At 37.9% G+C, this 18,036-nt stretch overlaps 1 protein-coding gene across 1 annotated transcript; it reads right to left on the bottom strand.

The window, feature by feature from the left end:
* Positions 1-7,464: 7,464 nt before the first annotated feature.
* gid4 (GID complex subunit 4 homolog) lies at positions 7,465-17,159 on the bottom strand. Its single transcript, XM_036589712.1, has 6 exons — positions 16,806-17,159; positions 16,171-16,230; positions 14,947-15,054; positions 13,567-13,668; positions 13,283-13,413; positions 7,465-10,859 (listed from the first exon to the last, which is right to left on the bottom strand). The coding sequence occupies exons 1-6, from the start codon at positions 16,992-16,994 to the stop codon at positions 10,796-10,798; spliced, it is 654 nt and encodes a 217-aa protein (XP_036445605.1). The 5' UTR covers positions 16,995-17,159; the 3' UTR covers positions 7,465-10,795.
* Between the last annotated feature and the right edge of the window lie 877 nt (positions 17,160-18,036).

The following is an 18,036-nucleotide window of genomic DNA, read 5'->3' as shown; positions in this document are numbered from 1 at the left end:
GGGGTGTAAAACCTTTTGCATTAGACTATATAATAAAACCTCATTATTGCCTTGTACTTTCCCAGTTTCCCAATCCCCCATTTTTCATGGCTTCTTTACATGCGTGTATACAGGCCTATATATATGTTTTCTATAATTCTTTGGTAAATTTTGTTGAAATTAAGTGATTTTCAGTAAATCCATTACTTTCGCCACTGAATAACATTCTTTTTTCACCTATTTACATTTGACCTATATTCTGCCTTCATTTGGCAGCACAACCTTCAGATAAAGTACATTTCAAAACAGGCCTTAAATCCACTTTCATTTGACAGATCATTTGAGCCAATATATTGAATTAGCAATTTCATCCTAAACTTAACTCCTAAAACCATGTTTACGTCAGCCTGTGTTACTGTAATTTTGCCATCAGTCCTGTTTCAGGTGTTACGGTAACTTAACGTGATTCAGATGGTGAGTTGGAGATAACAGATCATAACCATAAAATCATTAGCTGGTTCCCACCGAAACATCCCCCCCAAAAAAGGCAATGACACTTTTTTAGGTCAAACAGTAAATAAGCAGTTACGTGTTGTGCTTAACTTACAGCAGTGAAACTGAAAAACAAAAGTACATAAGCGTCCTGTGGAATTTTCTGAGCATCCTAAATTGTAGTTAGCGAAAGTTGAAGAAAACATTAACTAGGCTTCTTCAGTTTGTTCCTAACTGTTAAACATACCTCTTCATTGGCTGTTTGAGTCACAACACCTTTTTCTGTTGCCTTTTAAATTTTAACTTGTTTTTATATTTGTAGCTTACATTTACAGTAGTACATTGCAACTAAGTTACTGTAAGAGTATTTAGAGATATAAGTAGGTGTTTTATAAATGAGGAGTAAGCGACTTACATAGGCTAAAGCTATAGACCAGAGAAGTTAAGTACTTAAGCAGTTTTTCAGTGATCTGGGTGATTTGTACTTTTGTTTTAGGAAAATGTATATGTATATATATATATATATATATATTGAGATATAAGTAGGTGTTTTATAGCTTAAAATGTGGTTAATTGTATTGTGATCCCAAGCAAGGTGACAACCACTGGATGGGAAAAAACATATTTTAAGGCAGTGGTCACCCATCTTCCTGCAGAGTCTAATTCCAACCCACAATCTGGCCATTGTTTGGTTGGTTCAGTTGCTGGTACCCACCAAAACACCCCCCACCCCCTGCCCCAAAAAGGCAATGACACTTTTTCAGGTCAGTAAATAAGCAGTTACCTGTCATGCTTTTGTGTGTCAGGAGCAGGGTTGGTGACCACTGGTGTAAGGTTTTGTACATTTATTAACAGCAGACACTTTTTTTGATGCACACTTTACATCTTCTTAACATCTGCAGTTAAGGGTCTTTTCCTTTTACATTCACTATTGCCTTTAGTCCAGCATGTCATTCAAATCTTAATGAGAGCATTTTTTTAAAGCTATTACCTCACCTGTAGTAACGTATATTGAAATTTATCAATGAAATAATCTGCACCATTTATATGTGCTAAGAAGCATGTTTGTGGAACTGCATCCGAAAATAAAGCAATTATTAACACTGATTGTAATTTAATAATCATACACAAAGGATTTTTATGTTGATTGCACATTAAAGTAATCATTGGCACCTCCTGGACTTGCCAGTGTGTAGACACACCTGCCTGTTATCTAGCCATGCTGTTAAACATAACCCAGGTGTTCTGGAAAAGGCTTAAGGAAGTTGTTGGCATAAATGAGAATTCCTGTTAGGTCATAAAATAGGTTGAGGAAATACTTGTGGTGTCCACTCCCACACATTGACCCAGCCTTTTCCTAAACTCTACAGGAACACCTTTGTCTTCATCTCCTCCATCACGTACGCAATCCACTTGTTGTTTAAATCGCCACATTAGAGTTTCAAGCGTTTTTCTAAATTACAAAAAATTAAAAATTTAAGGCATTTGAAATGTTTTTGATCATTATGTGTATATGTATAAATATATGCTCAAAATCTTCACTACTGAGACAATCACTACTAAAATCATTGATAAAGTTTCAGTACTGTTTATATACAGGGTTGGGAAGTAACAGAACACAGGTTTTTCGGTTTTTCACCTAATTTGAAAGTACCTGTTGCCATTTGCATTGTGTGTGGATTTCATGATGAATGGACCAAAATAAACAGCCCAAAATTGAAAAAAGTCTGGTTCCATTGACTTACATTAAAAGTAAAGTAGGTTTTTTCCTTTTTCTGTAAAGCCATTTTGGAGATGTTTTGTTCTGACAACATCTCTTATGTTTTGTTGGAGGTTTTTTTTCCAACAGCAGCGATATGTCTTCAGAATATAGACATTAAGTATCTGTATACAGTCCAAGTTACATTTTACATTTTTAGAAGAAAACTTTTACAATACTTAACCACTAAATAAATTTTGGATGAATTTGACTATGGTGTTGATGTTGTCCGCACAGTTGGAAGAGGGGTCATATTGAGCACTAAACTTTATGCTCACTTAAACCATTTACAATTTACTGCACTGTTCTGTAATGATATACAAGTGAAATAAATCATTTAGAAATCGGATTAATCTTTTTGGATCACCTGTATCTATAATATAGTATTTGGGACACCTACAGGAGTTTTTATGACATCCCATTCTAAATCCATAGTCATTAATATGGAGTTGGTTCTCCCTTTGCAGCTATAACAGCTTCCACTCTTCTGGAAAGCTTTCTACTAGATTTTGGAGTGTGTCTGTGGGAATATTTACCCATTCATCCAGAAGAGCATTTGTGAGGTCAGACACTGATGTTGGACGAGAGGGTCTGGCTCACAATCTCCAGTCTGCTTCATCCCAAAGGTGTTCCTTGGGGTTGAGGTCAGGGCTCTGTGAGGACCAGTCAAGTTCCTCCACGCCAGACTCACCCAACCATGCCTTTATGGACCTTACTTTTTGCACTGGGGCTCAGTCATGCTGGAACAGAAAAGGTTCTTCCCCAAACTGTTCCAACAAAGTTGGAAGCAGACAATTGTCCAAAATCTCTTTTTATGCTGAAGCATTAAAATTTCCCTCACTAAGGGAACTAAGGGGTCTAGGCCAACCCCTGAAAAACAACCCAATAGCATTATCCCACCTCCAAGAAGATTATGACATTTTCCTATTGTTCTCTGGTAAGAACACGCTAAAGAGCACAAAGGTGCAAACAATTCTGTGGTTTAAGATGCCATGAATCTGACGTAGACTTTTTCTTAGGACCTTTCTCAAGAACAAAACTTAGGAAGATATTGGTAAATGGGGCCCATTGACACTACTTAGCCCAGAGTGTCACAGTGCCAATGCAGAAGAATGCATTCTTAAGAATGTCCTGGACACAGATTAATAAGCCTCGGCTAAATACTGTCTACTGGATTTTAATGTATTTACTGATTTGTAATATAGTACTTAAGGACTGATTTTAATCTGTAACCCAAAGAGGTCTTGCTGACTAGGATGAGTGCAGCTAATGGTGGGCGATGGTACAAAAATATCATGATTCTCAAAGGCGTTTTTACGATGCATGATATATGTCACAATATGAACTCTAAAGAAGACCTCAATTAACATCTTCTTTGCAAACCACTACCAACCACTAACAGCTGGGAACAGTTGAATTAAGTCAAAATTACAGCAGCTTTTCCTATGTGTCTTATCAGTATGTATTCTAAATGTATTCTGAGTATTCTGAATATGTAACTTTTTTTGTACATTGTAACTGAATATATATATATTTAATAAATATTTAGTTTTTCATAGATTTGTGAACTAGAATGGAATGGAGAAAACAGCAAAACACTTAGCAAAAAAGGATCTAAATAGTATGTAACTATTTTTGTTGTTATATGTAATCATTCCATAGTGAAGAATAATTTAAACATTCAAATGGTTATTTGCGTCCTTACAGATCTATATAATCATTGCCTTTACTAAGAACCCTCAAATAACCTACCTTTATTTCAATGTTTGCAAAATTAAAATTTTTAAGAAGTAACAGGAGCACAAAAAATCTAACCATCTGTAAAAAATAAAGTAAAATAAAATTGTCACAGTGGGATGATGCTACTCATTATGCTCAGAAAAGTGTATTGTGATGATATTCATATAGTCATATTTACTCCCGCCATGTGTATGCTTGTTTATCAGTAAAGACCTTGTACTATTAGATATGTTTCTCATAGAATCCTACAATCCTGGTTGTTGATGGTACTGAAGGGCCAGAAATGTGGTCCAATCGCCCTGAAGCTTTCTTTCAGTAGGGTTCTAGTTCACAGACCAGGAAAGTCGCTTTCTGTTCAGTGATATCCAACTGTGAATTTTTTAATCCTGTCATTATCAGCCTCTTTCCATGCTGGAGTGCACTCGTTTTCGCAACAGAGTCCTGAATGTCTTCCCACACATAACTTCCAGATTCCTTCACGTTTCACTTGTCTTAAATTAAATGGTGTTATCTGATTAGCCTTCCATGGAACCTGCCATTAGAATTTGCTCTGCTCAGTTTTGAGAAAAGAGATATAAAATAATCACATGCCCTTCTAGAAAAACCAGCACAGACCAGCATTGTCGGTCAGCAGCAAAACCAGCATATATTGTGTTTTGGATGCTGGTGTGCTGGTCAGCAGCAAAACCAGCAAATCACTGCTGTCAGAACAAAACCTTGTATCTCCAAAATGGTAATTTTACCGGAGAAGAACAAAAACAACCAGAACCAGAATTTTTTCCAAGTCATTTTGGGCTGTTTCTTTTGTCCATTCATCATGAAATCGACGCACAGTGTAAAGGGCAACGGACATTTTCAAATTATGCCAAAAAATGAAAATAAAAAAGAGGAAGATACGAGGTTTTGTTCTGACAGCAGTGATATGTTGTGTTTTGATGCTGGTATGCTGGTCTACCAGTGTGACCATGCTGGGGTCACCAGCTTAGACCACCAGCATAAGCAATAACTATGCATTTTTATGTTTTTATGCTATTCCATAACATTTATGCTAGCCAAGAGCATTATTTATCTGGGCAGCATTTGTGTTTTGGCCAGTAAAACACTATATGACAATGAAATAAAAACAAATAAACATAAATTTAGTAAAACGTAACGGGAGTTTTAAAAGATTATTGATATATTTCTTAAAAGAATAAGAAAAAAACAGGACTGGTTCCTGACCCCTCAGTGAACTCCAGCCATTTCATAGATTTGTGAAGTTCCATGAGTAGCTCCTGATTTATAAAGGACTGATTAGCTGAACTGGGTATTGGATGTAAACACTGTAAATACTGCTACTGTAACACAGGGCTTCCTCAAGGAGAGATCTGGAAAATGTTAGGCTAACACATCAAGTCACAGTGCATTGTTTAACTGTTTATTTGCATTTATTCACATTTTTCTTGCTGAAAAAAATGCTTCATGTACAGATACAGATGTTTTCAGATGCCTAAAACGTTTGCACACTACTGTATTTAATTAGCCTACAGATGAAAATGCTAATTTTTTAAGCACTTTCACGAACTGACGTAAAACATGACGTACACGTAAATACCTAATTACTCAATTACAGTCGAGCAGGAGGTTTATGAACAAAAACAATGTTATATGGTCCTCATGATTCCAGTATCTCTCACTCACTGACAGTAAATCCACGTCGTCAGCTTTGAAACTTTGCTTGCTGGAGTTTTATGACTTAAAGCAGTGATGAGTCCGTCACGACTTTATTGAGCAAAGGTTTCGCACGTAGTTTCACAGAATAGGCTAAATTCTGACTCATTGGCATCCAAGAATGCAGTGAGGCCTTTTGTATGGTAAAACACTGCCTACCTAAATCCTGAACCACCTTATCGATAAGCAGCTTTTTCTATAATCGGTGTCGTTTATGGTTATTGATGAACAGTCAGTCAGCTTCGATATCTGACAATGTAACACAGTAAAGAGCGCTTCAGTACCGAATCAGAGATCCGGCTGAGGAACGCAAAGTATTGACACTGCCATCTAGTGGTCAGGACAGAGGGTAATTTTTGTTATTATCTGGAGTGAATTTTTCCTGTGTTTAATGAACACCGTTACAGCTTTCAATTAATAATCAATTCATCCATAGAGAACAAACGTTTTGGGATGATTTTAAACTGTAAGTACACAGTAGCTGCGACCAAACAGCTCAATGGAAGCTCCTTTCCGCTCTGCTTGCTGGATCCACATGCTAGTCAGCTCTGTTAGTAGCCTGTGTTTAGTGAGGCTGTGAGATCCATTGATTGATTGGTTGATTAATTGATTGAATAAATACTTCAGCAAGACGTATCAATTTCAAGAACAGACTTAATGAACATAAACTAAACTACATATACACTCTTTAAAAAGATGGTTCTTCAAGAGTTCTTTAGTCAAGAAAATGGCTCTATATGGAACCATGAACACTCATAGAACCCTTTGAATGATTTGAGGATTCTTTGCATTGTGAAAGCGTTCTTCAGATTGATGGGGAATGTGCTGTAGATGACTCTATTTAGAACCTTTTTGAAAAGTGTTCTATATAGCACCAAATGGGTTCTACCATTGTTGCAAGCCAAAGAACCCCTTTGCTAAGAGTGTAGGGGTACAGTTACATAAAGACTCAAAATGACTGGCAGTTTTACTTTGTCTTTATATACCTTATTCAAACAAAACAAAACATTTTCCAGATATAAAGAAAAATCAGATTCAGGATGATTAATTATAAATCTGGCCAGGCCTTTCTTAAAAATTTTCAAAAACCCACAGTGTCAAAATCAATGAAATAAGGTTTCAGTAAATTACAAAACGAGCAGTGTGGGTTAAGATCTTTTTTACTCAGTTAAATACTAGTTTGTTTGGTAGTATCTGTGAAACTTCCTTTATTAGTCACTAGAAATGTATGAGGTGTAGTCTGTTGTTGTTTTTAAGTCCAGAGAAGAAGGAGATTTCACCATTTGGGGTTTTAGTTGGGTCAAGGCTTGGCACAAGGACCAGTGGAGCTCTAATTTTACCTTTATACATCAGTACTACCCCATATTATTTTCCAAATTGAATTAGACTGAAAACAGTGAGGGCTGAATGAACCAATGCAGTACTGCCATCTAGTGGTTATGACAAATGACTGCAGATAACGAGAAGGCCTGATTATCTGACTGAGGTCCTTCCTACATTATTATAGCTTCAACTAAATAATTAGGCAGCTGAGCACTAATAACTTCTAAACATCTACTACAGGTTCCCAGTACACAGTGAATATAAGTGGCAGTTAATGAAGCTGTGCAGCATTGGCATATATTAAAGAGGAATTCCTGCAGTAGCTGAACTTGGGTTTTCCTCTTCACATTGTGATAGATGTTTTACACTATACCAGCAGAAGTGACGTTTTGCATGTTTAACACCTACAGACTTTGTTATTGAAGAAACTACCATAAGCCAAGAAAAGACAGTACATTTTGAAGAAAAGGTTTTTTTTATTGCAATGTAAATGAAACAAAGCTGATCCACTTAACTTCAGTTAGACTTGTATCTTTGTCCATGACAACAAAACCTCGTGACGTAAACCTTTCTCCATGCAGACGCCCTGGGTCAGGAACGAAAACCACAGAAGACTATCGTAAGCTTACATTACTTGTATCTTCAAGGACGAGTCCTTATATAGTCTTTAATATCTCATCTTTATAAATTTGTCTCAATTAGAACATCATATATTTTAAGGAATCCAGTCATCATCACAAAACAACTTTATGTACACCACTCGTGGGTCAATATTACACGGTGCATACACCTTTCAGATACCATTTCACAAACCGATCTGAATTAAAACCTTCGTAGAAAGCCTCTCTACATGTGCAGTGCTTTCAGTAAAAAAAAAACACTTCGTCACATCGTCTCAAATTACTCCAAAACTAAAAGAGGGTCACCTCAGTGCATTGATCTTGCTTCTTCTATCTGAGTGAATGTAATTACAAGGGAAGGGAGCAAGGAGATCCTAGATCACCACTTATACTCGCTGGTGTCTGATATATGAGTGGGCTGGGATTAGGGCTGGGTATAGAAATTCATTACTTCCATGGTACTGAACAAATCACTTCAGTACTACCGAGTATTGAAAAACAGTACCAAATTTCAGTACACAAGAAGCTGGTCTTATCAGCATCCAAGAGCCAATAAGCATGCTTGTTCCAAAATCTAGACTGCTCACTGGTGGCCTGTTGCATTCTGCATGTTTTTAACAACAGCAGTTTTTGTTTAGCATGCTGTGAACAGCAGTCAGTAAATTTAAACAAAATTTCCTGTTTAAAGCCACTACCCTTTCAGTGAGTCATGTAAAAGAGGGTATCAACGGTAGTTTAGGAATTTGTACTGAAATCAAGGTACTGATACAGGTATCGAAAAACGTTCAATAATGCCCAGCCCTAGCTGAGATGTGAAGTTAATTTTGCCTCCAGATTACCTTTAGACATCTTAAAACAGTCTAAAAACTTCAAAACTTGAGTGTCTGGTTTAAGAAGGAATTAGGCATTTAGGCCCAGCTTTGGTCTCAGACCAGGGCTACTTCTCCAGGAGACCTACCCTTTTATAAAAGTATAGCTCCAACCTAATCTTAGCACACCTACCTCTAATGTATGTTCCCTGTCCTCTTTTGAGTAGGTGTGTTAGATCAGAGCTAGAACTAAACACTTTGCAATTGAGCCCAAGACTAATCTTCATTCTTGTCTAGCAAACCTTAGAGACTAGTGAGTAATCCCCAACTGCAGGTATAAGATTTCGCTATGTATTACTGTGCTGCAGCGTTTTACAATGCGCAAGCTGAACAGACTTGACCCCCACAGCACTTGCCACACCACCTTATTACACAACGCAATGCAACCCCAAACCAAGAGGGCCAATTACAAGTGGAACAGCTTTTGAGCTATGGGACATATTACGCATCCACTGATGTGCTGCTAAAAGCCTGGAAGAAGTTTTGGCTACTGAGGCTTTGCATGTCCCACTCCCTCTACCAGACATCATCTTTAATACCCGCAAACTTGCATACATTTCCCCATCCGAAACAGTCGTCCTGTCCATACGGAACCACTCCAACACTTATAAAAATGTATTATATACAAACATTTGACGTTTAAGGCAAATGGTTTGACTAAAGCTTAGGAGGATTGATCTGTGTGGGTGTTTTTTTCCCCTCTGCAACAGGTACATCAGTTCCAATCACTTCACAAATGTTTGTTCATCACCTCAAAAGAGCTTCTTTAGGAAAGTGAGTCAGACGGATTTTCTTAAATCTTTTAGTCTTTTTTTCCTTTTCTTTTTTTGTGCGTTACTTGGGTTCAAAGAAGTGAACAGTTCAGCTCATAGACAGCAAGTTATATTACATTTGTCTTTCCCGGCAAATTCCCTCTGTGCTATAGGAACGAACTGCTGCAGGTATCTCACTGCCATCCGATCAGAATCCAGTATGGCCACTCATGATGGACATTCAAGAGGACATTTTGCTTTGTTTTGTTCGCCTGCCAATCCTTTTCAGCTTTAACTCCAAACGTAGAAAAGGGGCGAAGAAAAAGACAATCCAGGATGTTTCCAAGACCTGTTAAAAATATAAACACGGTCCAGCCCATCCAATCCAAAACTGATATGCCAATGAATGCCAAAGTGCATACCAACCAATACTCTTCTGGTTGTGATTAGTTAAGTGAAAATTACTACTGTTGAGAACATTTTCAAACAATGTGTGATGGCCTAAGATGCACTGAATGCTTACAAGCTGAGATTTTCTTTAACATTGCATAGCAAAACGGAGCATTACAAGTATTGTCAATTTTGCTTTTCTCAAAAGCTGAACACCCCCTACCAAAAAGGAGAAAAAAAAAAAAAAAACTAAAAACCCAAAGCAGCCTACAACTTTACCACTGTGGGATATAAAATACCTCTTTCCAAGACATCTGATTCAATTTCATTACAAAATATATATTATATGTATGCAATCACACTAACAAACAAAAGGGACCCAGCTACTTTGTTTGGAACTTTAAATACAAGCAGTGATTTTTAAAACTAGGAGGGGATGCTGGATGATCTAATGTAACTATCAATTCTTAAACTGGGAACATTGACTCTATTGGCCATGTCACTTAAGGGTTGTCTCCATAGACCCCACACATACAGTGCTGCGCTGCAGCTCATACTGCCTTTAACCTTGAACTCCATTATAGTCTCTCTCCCTCAAAGAGGCCCTGCTGCTTTTTATATAGACTTATTAAAAAAAATAGTAACACAATAAATTAAAAGAAATTTTCAGTTACCTGCATGAGCTGACCTGAATTTGTCCACCCCAATTTTCCAATGACACGGCCAAGAAATCAAAATAAAACGCTTCAATGATTAGCTTCTCCATCAAGAAGAAAAATAAGAGTAACTTTAATCCCAAAACACAGGCTAAAAAGTAAAAATGATGTCTAAGATGGCAGGAGGACAGAAGCTTTAAAAACTTGGAAACAAAATGAAAGTAATGAAGGAGGAAAAAAACAAAAACAAAAAAAACACTGTTGCAAATCCCCAAATCCAACACACTGATCCACTTGTTGCTTGTGAAGACTTGCTCATTTCATGAGTTCTCCATCCATTCATCCATCCATTCATCCATGTGTCCATCTTTGTCATCCTCTTAGTAAAGAGAGAAAATGGCTGAGTCCTTGGCATGATTAGACAGTTTGTCATTCCCTCGACACCAATACTTTTCCCCCGTCTGCCGTAGTTTCACCCTCTTTCAGCCAAGAGAGGGCTCTAGTGTCACCGGAACTCATAGATGGGTGCACTGTGTTCAGGAACATGGGTAAGATTTAGGGACTGGTACCTAGAAAAACAACACAAGAACATGAAGCCATTTGTAATCAGTCTTGACTGTTTCATGTAATAAACATACTAGGGCTGGAAGATACAGACATAAAATGTAATGTTCTATAAAGCTGGATACTGCAATCTTGATATGAGAAGCCATGAATTATGAATAAAATAGTGTCTCTGACTGGCTGTGCAGCAATTACAGACTTTTTGCCAGGTAAACAGAAACAGCGTTGCTGCACAACTTAAAATCAAGTTCAATGCTTTTTAATTCCTTTTTAAGATGTTAGCATAAAAGTACTACTATTTCCACCGCATAACACTGCACACCCTCTAATATGGTAGGTATTAAATAACTATTTATTTACATTTACTGGCTGAAAAAACATGGATATGTGCTTTCAGACTGCACAACGTTTATGTTCATTTAGGTTAGAAACACTGCTGGAGTGTATCAGTACATGGGTTTGGTGGCACGTCGCTTGCAACAAAAGGCAGAAAACAGTCTTTAGCTGCACACACACATTTTACACGCCAGTGTTTGGACTAAAGGCAGATAATTTAAACACAATGGAAACTGGAACTCCAGATGGTACATGTTTAAAGCTCGCTCTTTACAACAGTTCAACACTGTATGCTTTAAGATTGCTTTGTTACTATTCTGAAAACACTCACTGCTGCATGTTGGGCATAATGTTCATTTATGGCACCTCTACAACAGTGGAGTAAACAGAGCTCAAAAAGAAACAAAGGATCTGAACTGGAAAGAGCTTATTTTAGTGGACATATAAACCACTGAAATATGTGTAGCATGGACATCTTTAAATTTTACACCTTTAACAGAAAAAAGAAGACATTTTTGTTATCTATTTTAAATAAAAATAATAAAAATAAGGAAACAGTACTATCTACAACTGCAAATGACCGTTTGAACAAGATTAGACTTCTAAGGGGAGGTGGTGTATGCAATTTTACCACAGGACATCTTAATGTTTATGACTGATTTGCATGGGAAACAAATTTTCTCAGTATTACAGAGATGGGAGTGACTACTCCATTTACACGTTGCCTTCATGGCAAAAAACAAAATGCTGTAGAAAAGTAATAAAAATACTAGGGCTCCATGATACAGACATAAAATGCAATGTTCTATAAAATTGTTGGATATTGCGACGACGATATGAGAAGCAATAAATTATAACTACAAATGTGTCTGAGTGGCTGTGCACCAAATATAGATGTGCAATTTTACCACAGGTTGTGTGTGATGTAGAAAACAGGGCAAGACAAGTTATTTCATTTACCCTAACAATTTACTTTGCTGTCTTAAGTGGAATTTACAGCCAACATCACTGCATACAAACTATCATTTTACAATATAATGTTTAGAATCATATATTTGAAAGGCAGTACACATCGTATATGAGCCACAGGAAAAACAATACACGCTTTTTTATATACGTCCATGCTTAAAAACAGGAAAACTCTCTCCACTAAATTTGTTTATGGAAACAGCAATTCCCACAGGATTAATGTGATTTGGAGTTATTTCTATCCTTTGTTTTATAGCACGTAAATAGCACAGGAATCTTTCCTGAAAAAGGAGCGTGTAATCTGTAAAATGACCGTTATGGTGGATTCAGATGGGTTTAAAATCAATAAGAAATGCAGGTAACTATTACATTACCCCACCTTCTCATGTGAAACTAACACCGTTCGAATAGTACAGTCAGAATACTTTAAGCTGGTAGAAAGCATTCAGCAGTCAGCATTCACTGAACAGCTGTTTCTATCTAGGTTTAAAAAAATGAATAAATATATATATTTTTTTCTACATAGGCCTACAAATATATTTTTAACTCCTTGAAGCAATCCTTTTTCATGGATGATGATGCAGGTTTGTTATGACCGTAGCCATTACTGCTGCATCTTACACACAACTCTGGGACTGAGAATAGTCAACATGTTTGAAACATTTATAGTAGAGGCTTTATAGCAAAATGGTTAACTCATTCTACATGCAAAAGAGTGGGGTTCAAGCTCAGCTCATGAGAGCACACCAGTGATCTATTCCTGCCAATCTAACTATACCACTGTCGCACCACATGACAGTTAAACTCAACTGCATTAAACTTGACCTCTTTGGATAATCAGCAATTATTAGCTGACAACTTCTAGCACATGGATATTATAGATTCTCCTGGTGGTCTGTGTTCTAATAAAAAAATAAAACCTGATAGACAAACCCATCTATTTGGATTTTTATTATCTTATAGCATGTTTTAGAAACTCTGAAAAGTCATGCATGTCAAGTCTTTTAAAAACTCTGAATGGCCATGCTTCAGTCAACACTGACAGCTCTAATCATATATTAATAATGTCTTCTAAATGACTGACAGGCTTAATACGTATGTGAATGAGTTACTGGAAAAGTACCATTCAGAGCTTCTGTGGTAGTAGAAGCCCTCGATGGTGGCTGTGGACTTCTGGAAGCAGATGTAGTAGAAGCCAGCAAAGGAAGCACCACTGATGTCTTTGATTGTGTGGTCTGGGACCAAGAACTGCTCCTGCACACAAAAAAGGTGCGTTTGAGAAAAACAAAAAAGTACTTCATCTTTTGGCTTCATTTATCACTCAATTCAGTGTAGTCATTACACTCCCGCTAAATATCACACCAAGCAATAATATAAAACTGGTTAAAGGATCTTAATATACTATACCTTCCATCGCATGAAGACAAAGTCGCTGTTCTTGAGTTCTTCATAGTCAAAGTCGTCAGAATTAAAGCTTTTTGCATACTGATAAAATGCCTGAAATTTCCCCTGAGAAAATCAATATGAATGTTTAGACACAAATTAGAAAATTTAGAAAATTTATACAGGGTAAAAATGTCACTTGATTAACATTCCTGACAATAACTGCAGAAACTTGCGTGTAACAAGTCCTAAAACATGTAAAGGATAACTATGTGGATGGTTACGTGAAGCTTTTGTTTTTGAATCAATCAAAATCAGAAACAGAGAAATTCTCTCTCATATAGAGAACGTCAAGAAAAACAAGAACAGTGCTGAAAATCATAACCCAAAACACCCCAAAATAGATTAAACAGATGAGGTCTAAATTTTCAGTAGGCCGTAGGGGATTTCTCCTTTATCATATTGTAGTTGCTATCTACTTACAGTTTAATTAAGCAATAGAACATAGCTGTGATTTAGTTGCAGGTACGAGCCAAAGGCGAGATGTTATTTGAGATAACACACAACCTCGAGTGTTCTCTTGCTTTTATACAACAGTTAAATAAATAAAGTAAGAAAGAAATAAATTGGACCATGAACGTGGTATTAATATGTTTTAATGTTCCTTTGCCAAACTATAATTCCTTAACAAGCAGCTTGTTGCTACATCAGAGCAACGAACTCCGCTCACTCGCTGCACAGCCAGCAGTCCGTTCTCCAGCTCCTTACATTAAATTCCGAAACTGTCATTACCACTTGGCAAGCTTTTCAGTCGACAGCTGTGACAGCTTCAGAGTCTGACCAAATCGTATTGAGCCACAAAACTGTCGCAATAAAGAGTTTAGCTCAGTTTTGTCAATTTTTGCTAGATCAATATTAATGTTGTTTTGTTCCAGCCAGTCTGTAAAGCGTCTTACAGCCCATTTCGTTTGGTAAATGGTATTCGGTTCATTTCTGGCTAATTCCAGGTTTTTTAGGTGTTCTTCTGTCACAGCTGCTGACAGAAAAGCTTGCTCAGTGGTGATGACAGTTTCGGTATTTAGTGTAGTCTCATCTTCAGAGTCTGACCAAATTGGCTGTAGGTCAAATGTAAACCTTAAACAGTATCCATTTTCTGTTTGTGGGCAAAGTAAGAAGTAAAAACTTTTAAATGACTTGAGCGTCTCCTACAGCTGTCAAAGTCGTGGCTTAGCAACGGTGTCTCAGCAGAGTGATACAGTGTTTGTAAAAAAAAACAAAAACACAAAAAGAAAAAGATAGCTTCTCAACCAATCAGCTTGCGTGGCTGGAACTAACTGTTGTATAACACCAACAGATCATAGAACAAACAAATAAACAGCAAAATGTAAAATTCAGTTTCATTACCCAGTGTTTGCGGTCAACATCCTCATCTGCATCCCATTTCCTGGTTAGAAAAGGCCGTTTCTGACTGATAATCTCTCCAGCAAAGAACGTGGTGAGGGTGGGATATTCCTATAAAGGGTCATGACACAGAACTTACGGACTTACTGAAAGACATTTACTATTATATTCAGGCTTCTGTAGTCGCTTGACCACAAAGTAATGCATGGTGATCCAAAATATGAAATGGAGTTTTACATAGTATGTCAAATCCTCAACTTCAATTATGCTAAATCTATAGCATATTCTTTCAGGTGGCCTTAAATATACTATTATTCAACATAGTAATGGGGACAATAACAGTGTACCACCCAGTACATCTGAACGCTAATATGGAATGTATTCTCCGGAATGCAGTGGACACATTAAATCTGGGCTTGGACTATATTTCACTGTCTAGTGGATTTTAATTTATTTATTGTGTGATTAGAATGGCAAAGACACAGAGACGCCCTGCAAGCTGAGATTTAAACTGCAGATATGCTTTTTAGTTAAAAACTGGCCCAGTCAGGTAATATTTTCTCAGAAAACCCTAGAATGTTAGAGGCTGATGAGACAACCTTGGTTATAGCCTCTTGAAACATAGCTAAAATAGCCATCACGGTCACATCAGGGCTCAAAACTCAATTAACTTTAAAGATATGATCAGTTCTGTTTATCAACATATTATTGATTATATGTTGATTATTAACAAGGCGGGCAGAAGATGGGAGCAACAAAATAACCTGTGCCAGTGAAAGAGACTGCACAGCAATCACATTCTGCATTGTCACTCTGTATTTCTAAACAGACAATGTAGACCACAACAGGCAAAAAAGGACTAAAACAAAGTGGACCGTCGTGTTTACAAAACTAGGAGGGATAACGTTCCTGGTTGCTGATTACTTAGACCAACGTTGCTCACCTTAACTCCTGTACTTAAGCCCTACATTTCCTATTTTAACGTATTCCCTGCTCCAACACACCCATTCTAACCATATGAAGGTATCGCCCATTAGCTGATCTGTTGAATCAGGAGTGCTGGAGACAGAGCAAAGTGAAATCCAGCACTGAAAACCTCTGACCTAAGCGACACAATTAGAGGCATCAGGTGCACTCCTGTCAAAGCCAGACACTTTATGTAATCCGTGAGATATTAGGCTAGCTTTTAAAACCTCTCATGCCATTAGAAAGCGGACAGCATCTCACCTCGGTTAGACCTTTGATCTTGAGGTATCCGCACAAGTACGAGTCCTCCATGGTCACATGCTACAAGTAAAAGAGAGGAAAAAAAGAGATTCGTCGATTAGCGCTGATACGTGTTTGGCAGAGCTCCACACTTGGGTTATAAGCAGCAAATGTGGGACAGAGCGATAACACGTCTAATGGAATACGGTCACCTGTGTACGCAGCCATACTTCAGCACACCTCAGGACATAACGTGCTAACCTCGAGTCTGGACTGCTTTCAAATTAGGAACCTGTCCAGACTGTCTGGAAACTGCGGCTATCACGTAGCTATGTGGCCAAGTCCCGGGCCACTCAATTAGCAACATGCGACAAAAACTACACTAAACATACAGGCCACTGTCCACAAAACGTATTAGTTAGCTTGCAAGCTAATAAATGTTGTAATGACTAACTCACGCTAACTATCCAGCTTTTTGAATGACAAATCTGGCAGTCATTCTTGTGTAATACTAGCCAGCTGGCTAAATGAAATGTCAAATACCCGTTAGCAAACAAGTTGCGTGCGTTTCACGAAAAGCTAGCGTAAGCTACGAAAACAAACCAGCTAGCCAACTCGAAGAAGGCCCACCTGCGAGAGAAACGAACAAGTTTTACCTGCAGCACTACTTCGACGTCGTATGAGTTGCCTTTGCTCTTCTGGTGGCCCCGAAACTGAGAGCCGCTGTACAGAAGGGAGGTGGCCACGCCGGGCTGCTGTGTGTTGATCGGCGGCGGCGGCACCAGAGAGGCCGAGGCTCCGCAGGCCGCAGGCGAGCAGGGGCAGCACTCGGTACGGACCGGCATGTTGGAAACGCTTTGGCGGGGTGAACCCCGAGCGCAGGTGAGCTCACGACACACGGACCGGATTCAATACGAGAAGAAAGACGGGCGCATTGGCGGCGGTTCGTGAGCTCTGAGTCTCCGCTCAGCTCCGTTCAGCCCCTCGGCACCTGAGCTGCGCTCTTCAACACCAGCCTGTCGTCAAAGTCATCAGTTTTTTCCGATTGGACGGCGCGCGGCGTTAGAAGAGAGGAGCATGATGGGATTTGTAGGCTATCGGAAACCGCAGCGATCTACAACGAACGTTTCCTATCGAAGATGAATGACTCGTTTTTTTTTAAATACTGCTATGTGTTTTCTTACAAACTATAGTCTTATAAATACTCGCTATATAAATTATTTGTATTTCAATTTTGAAAATTTGTATTAATTCTGTGCTCGTGCCTTACATGTTTTTGTATAAATATGTACCCATGTACATATTTATGGTTAAAAAAAAAATCTAAAGAAAAAAATTATGTATTATGATTGGTGCTTTGGTATTGTGTTAGAGCTAATATACACGCTTGCATGACTACACAGTAAATCAGAAATAAACATGAAAATATTTATTAAAATGTATAACCTAAATAACTAAGATTTGATGTTATGTTTTTTGATCACAAGACATTTTAATTTAACAGCTTTCTACAGGTTTCTACAGGTTTTCCATTTTCATGGCAGTTTGTTCATGTAATGCTAATTAATTTTCAGGCTGCTTCAACCACACCCCGATACCGTACATGTACACGCGCGCACACGTGCACATAAACCCTGAGAAATGTCCATTTATGTCCACTCCTCCTTCCCTTTGGGCTCCTGCACCACCCGTCTCTTCCTGTAGGTGGCGGAATTGTCCAACAAGAAAATAAAATTCAATCGTGTCTGAATCTTTAGCGCCACAAAGACTCAAAATGTTTATTAACAGAAAATGCACAAATACAATACTTGTCTACATATTTTTTGAAGATTGTTATTATTAAAATATGCCATTTACTTTTAACAAAGGCTGTGTAGTATGTCTGTA

The sequence above is a fragment of the Colossoma macropomum genome, unplaced genomic scaffold (genome assembly GCF_904425465.1).
Source record: "Colossoma macropomum unplaced genomic scaffold, Colossoma_macropomum, whole genome shotgun sequence".
NCBI lineage: Eukaryota > Metazoa > Chordata > Actinopteri > Characiformes > Serrasalmidae > Colossoma > Colossoma macropomum.
The sequence above is the reverse complement of the archived record's forward strand: the minus strand, read 5'-3'. Positions and strand labels throughout refer to the sequence as shown.